At 42.5% G+C, this 5612-nt stretch overlaps 1 protein-coding gene across 1 annotated transcript; it reads left to right on the top strand.

Moving 5' to 3' along the window:
- The first annotated feature begins 239 nt into the window (after window positions 1–239).
- Window positions 240–5028, top strand: LOC120848823. Its single transcript, XM_042293541.1, has 8 exons — window positions 240–268; window positions 1711–2080; window positions 2191–2364; window positions 3042–3270; window positions 3653–3686; window positions 3940–4181; window positions 4360–4495; window positions 4980–5028. The coding sequence occupies exons 1-8, from the start codon at window positions 240–242 to the stop codon at window positions 5026–5028; spliced, it is 1263 nt and encodes a 420-aa protein (XP_042149475.1).
- The last annotated feature ends 584 nt before the right edge of the window (window positions 5029–5612 follow it).

Here is a 5612-nt window from a genome sequence, read left to right as displayed (position 1 = left end):
TCTTCGCAAAAGGTGTGACCAGCGACTGGGTCCAGACTGATGGTAGCGGTGACCCAGCCATCAGTGCCAGCACATCGATCCCAGTCCCCAGCGCTTCAGATGACGATGACAGCGACGAGGAGGAGGAGGAGGAGGACGATGACGAGGACAAGGATCCCACGTACGAGCCGTTCATCAAAGAAAGCTGTGTTGGGTAAGATTATGCTTGCTCCTTCGCTTGAAACAGACATTATAGGAACATGGAAGTTCTTAAAGGGACACTGACAGGGTATTTATGCCTGGGAAGGTTTTTATTTGTCGATGGCAAATTAGACCCCAACTACCCCGAACACAATTTGTTCGAAATTCTCGAAATTCGATTTTCTTCCGACCGAAAACTGCCTATCGAGAACTGGCCGGTTTGAGTCGTGCTCACTCTCTTTTCCAATGTGATGTGTCGTTTTCTATAGTTTAGACACAACCACAAAATATAATCAAAGTCGTTGGTCATCGAAAGCACACACTAAATACTAAAAAAAGACAAAAATATGATATCTATTTTTTGTGACTTATAAAAAACAACAAATGCGTCGATTGAAAAAAAAAAGTGGCACAGCCTTGTGATTTCTTTTAAGTTTCTCCTCCTCTATAGCTATTCTTCCTCCCCAGTTTGGTTTCGGTTTTGAGCTGTTTTTTTTTTTTTACTTTATTAAAAATATATGTGACGCCGTACCAAAATATTGATTCGGTAGTCTTCTGACACCATAATCGATCGCCTGGCAAAACATAAATAAAATTTGTTGGGGTGTGTCAGTGTCCCTTTAATTTATCATTTGAAAACTACAGTAGCTACAAAATAAAACATCTAAAATTGGGCCACAGCAAAAGAAAATTTGGGAAGTGTGCCGCAACTGAAATGAACATGCATCCGCCGTGGTCGGAGGCACAAAATCTGTCTAAACTGACAAGCAGAGATTTCTGAAACTATTTGCTCCAATTGAGGACTATTTTTGTCAAAGCCGTTCTTATTTAGACAATTGTCGGATACCCTGTCTTTCTGGAGTGAGTGAAGTCACTGACATTGAAGGGCAGGGACATGAGAGTTTGGTCAGTCAGTACCCACTACGATAGTCAATATCTATTTGTTCTGTTCAGATTCAAGTGGTATGATCATGTTTGAAACCACTGGTGGTTATAGGATGACCCTTGTTAAAAAGCAAAAGCCAATCGCCTTCGTTGTGGTGAATGCTTATATTGTTTTTGTCACACAGAGAAGGGTAGCAATATAAAAAGGAAGTAAAACGCTACGGGTAATTACACAGAGTACACTGCCAGTTTCTAGCATTGCCGCATTATGGTTAGCATGAAGCATAATAATTTATAAGGGTGCCCACAAATTGTAAATTAAATTTAAAACTCGTTCTAGTATTGTGAGCCGAGAAAAAATTCCAGCCCTTATAGTATGTGTTTTTTTGTGTCCATTCATTCACACAACCCCAAGCAATTAGTTTTCACCGATAATCACTGTTCAAAGCATCTACTTACAGTATATAGCTGAGATGCAAATTTTTTTACAAATTAGATTAACAATCATAAGTAGACAAACTTTTCCTATAAATAGACACCAAAAAAAGTATGCAGTGTCAATGTAAGGCAAGAATGTTCTGTTTTTTGTTGATAAGCTGAGCACAGAAATGAGTGTCAAACACTAAATATTCACAACTTTTACAGGAAGGACACCTTCACAAGTGCAGAACCTGGGTACCAGGAGCGGAAGTTCTTGGTATTCGAGAGTTGCCTCGAGCAGCTGTTTTCTGTATGCAAGACTTGCTACAGCCCTTGCGACGTCTCCATGAAGGGGGTTGGTACTCTGCTCGTGGTACGGACCTCTTGCCCTGCAGGGCACACGAACCGCTGGGACAGCCAACCGTACATCAACGGCAAGGGGGCGGGGAACCTGCTCCTCACATCTCTCGTGCTCTTCACGGGTGCCTCCCCAACCAGAACGCTGCGCCTGTTCCAGTTGATGAACATCCAGGTCTTCTCAAAAAAGACCTACTTCAACTACCAGCGAGCAATTTTGGTCCCAGCTGTTGAAGAGGTGAATATGATGCCATTTCTTTCATTATCTCACATGTTTTTTTCCCCCGATGCAGTGTTTCACTGCACTTTTTATGTCATTATCGCACATTTTAGTATCAATTTTCACAGGTGTGGAGAGACGAGCAAGAGAAGCTGATGGAAGAGCTCCGTGACCAGCCCCTCGACCTCGCTGGTGATGGGAGGTGTGACTCTCCTGGCTTTAGTGCCAAATACCTAACGTATTCCCTGCACGTGCCCTCTGTCAACAAGATCCTGCACTTTGAGCAAATTCAGGTTGGAGAGGTGAGGAATGATTACTACCACCTCCTTACAGTAGCTTCGTAATCAGATGCATATTGAAGCCTTCAGCTACACCTAGTTATTTATACTGACACATTTTGCGGCCGAGCAATATCATTCAGTGCTCTTGTGGAAGAAACAGAGCTCCATGGCTTTTGATCAATCACTGTGATTATAAAAAATGCTCGCTGGGGTCTGTAGTCCAGGTTTATCTTAAATAGTTACAATTTCATGTCTTGTATTATGGTCATCCTGCAGTCTCCTGCACACCTATCCTATCCTTTGAATCAATTTCTACACCTTTGCCTATAGACCAACACGCAGCCCTGACATCACGCAGCTGCGGTGGCGCTGTCGACGGCACTGCGCATGTGCAAACGCTTTACTTCACGCAAATTTTGTTTCTGCATACACACTGTGCCCACACCTGGTGTCGGCCAACACAGGCTTGTTTGTAAACAACGTGTAGGTCTATAAATATCAGAAGGAAATTTAGCAGGTCTATCTGAACCACTGTCTTACTAACATGACAATGGTCTAAAGTTGGAGCCAAGCTGTGAAATGAGATATCTGTCCAAAGCTAGATGTCAGAAGGTATTTTATTTAGAAAGCAAATAGTTCAGAAAATGTGAGGCGGCAGAATACTTGAATATGTAAAATATATGTGATAATCATTGCAGAAACTGAAAAACTACTTGCGCCACTTTACGGAAACTTTGCAGTGCGAAGCGGTGCGCTGCAGCGGGCACATGGAAAAGGAAGGTCTTGTGCGGTCCCTTGCTTTCACAAGGGACAACCAGCTCACTGTGCAGTCCCTGGCCACCGACAGGCACCGTTCCATCGGGAAACACATGCGGGAAAAAGAACCGGCCATCCTGCACTACTTCGACGTATGGCACGTCTCAAAAAGTAAATATCACATGTTATGATCCTCTTCAACTTCGCCAGTTTACGCTGCTTGCCAAATTGGCGAAAGCTAGGCTCGAGCAATGTTCCGCTTGACTCGATTTGAGCAACGTTTCGCTTGTTGACAGAAAGACAAGTTTGTCAGCAAGTGTGAATGTAAAACACAAGAGACCTTTCTAACAAGGTGTCCTTGGTATGTCGGCGACTACTGTTTGTCTAGAATAACTATAGGCATTTACATTTTGTTGTGATGATATATATTTTTTTCATTGTAGGGCTGTACAAAAGAAAAGCTGAAGTGGTTTTAAATTTCAGAGAAAGCACTACTATATTCATATTTACTTTACATTTAGAATTGTAATTATTCTTTATATCGTCATTTAAGGCTTGCTTTACGAACAGATTGTGTTCAGAATAGGGTAAAAATTATGCAGCGATACCAATCTTCACCTGCGCCCTTTTCTCTCATATTGCTTGCCTCTGTTCTGGCATGGCAGTTGGTAATGAAAGTCGAAATGAAATAATAAACTTAAATTAAAGTCGAATGATCTGAGGCATCTCTCACAAAGAGCGCCAATATGCGTTCTGTGTAAGGTGGTGAATGTTTTCTTGTAGACCGGATATTGGAAAAAGACAGACTACAGCTGATTTTGTGCACTCGTCAATTTGCAGGCGTCAAGAAGAACCTCAATGCTGCAGGCAAGAGAAGGACTGCAGGTCGATTGCTGACTCGGCCCAACCAGCAGTGAACCACTTGTATTGGTGTGCCGCAGCTAGCCAGGGCAACGCTGAACTTCTCGTGGATGCCTGGTGCAGCATGACCAGGCACGTGGTCAACATCCACACAGACCACCCTGGCATCTACACCACATGCTTCCACAACCCCATCGAAGAAGGCGAATGGCTGGTGCCAGGTGAATAAGTGTTTCACATATCTCTCAGTGTTCTACAGAGTGTAAATGGCAAAGGAGATGGCCTTTAAGAAGTATAATACGATAATATTTACAAAGATTTTCAGGTGAACATACAAAACCTGAATCAACTAAATTTTTCCACAGCAAACCTTGGTCGTGTTTTTTCTTTTTGTTCTAGACACGCCTGCGCATGCCCGGTTCGTTGACGTGGTGACGAGCAAGTCCTTGCTCAAGGACCTACGCCAACTGTCTCCACACACCCAGACGTACGCTTTGGAATCTTTCCATAGCGTGCTGAATGGTTTTGCACCAAAGTGGGCTGCATTTCGCCCAAAAGGCATGCTTGCCAGGTATGTAAATGAATGAATTATCCAGAAAAGAATTCCGAGGTGTTGCTCCATAGCAAAATATGGAAGTTCCATCTATGTGTGTGACATGCATTTTGGTGCACTGCTTGTCATTTTAAAATAAAATTTCTAAAACTCCATTTTCTTTTGTTGTGAAGTGACCCATAAGGATCACTAAACTCTCACTATTTGACATTATATTTTAGTGCCTTGTATGCTATAACATACTGCCAGTTCACAACTGTAGCTGTTAGCAGATAGAACAAAGTATAAAATGATTCAATGCTACAGAAAGCTGGCGGAACAAAGATTCCCATGGGACTAGCAATCCTCATTGCTGGGGTAAACCTAAAAATGCACAGGTTGTGAAGTGCTGACAAAGGCAGCGAGCAGGCACACACCACTTTTGGGATCTGCTCCATACCTTGTTGGATCACATTTTCTATTGCAGGACCCGCATAGCTGCGCTCCACTATAACGAAAATGGCAACCGGGAGTAGGCCACCACCCAAACTGGTCAGAAGCAGTGGAAGCTGAAGTCCCCGAAAGCCAGGAAAGGGCACCATGCTGCTCATCCCGAGAAAACGAAGGCCACATATGGTAATCTAAAAAAAAACATTTCTACCTTATGCTTACAAGTTAATGCCAACATTATCAGATCAGTTTCCGTACAAAGTGACTAGCTAATATGTACACTTTGTAAATAATATTTAGCGCACTAATCATTTTGATGTAGTATATACTCATGTATAAACCACTTTTTTTTTTATTCCGCACGGGTGCGGGATATTTATATTTGTTCTTGAATTTTTTCATCACCAAAGGGGGGGGGGGGGGGGTGCGGGTTACGCACGAGGATGGCTTATACATGAGTACGGTATTTACTGTGCGAGTATCTAAATTAATGTTTTATTAGATGAACCATGACAGGCAGCTGAGAACCAGATATTCCTTTTCTCGTTCATGCATTTGTCTTACTGAGGCATACTCGTGCATTTTCTGTGATGTACAATTTTCACTTCTGTATTGGTTTCAAGGTTGTTTTTTTTTTTTCGTTTTTTCAACTTCACCATTTTTGTGGGTT

This window comes from Ixodes scapularis, unplaced genomic scaffold (genome assembly GCF_016920785.2).
Source record: "Ixodes scapularis isolate PalLabHiFi unplaced genomic scaffold, ASM1692078v2 PGA_scaffold4__175_contigs__length_147842914, whole genome shotgun sequence".
NCBI lineage: Eukaryota > Metazoa > Arthropoda > Arachnida > Ixodida > Ixodidae > Ixodes > Ixodes scapularis.
Note: the sequence above shows the minus strand (reverse complement) of the source record. Positions and strands in the feature narration are given on the sequence as shown.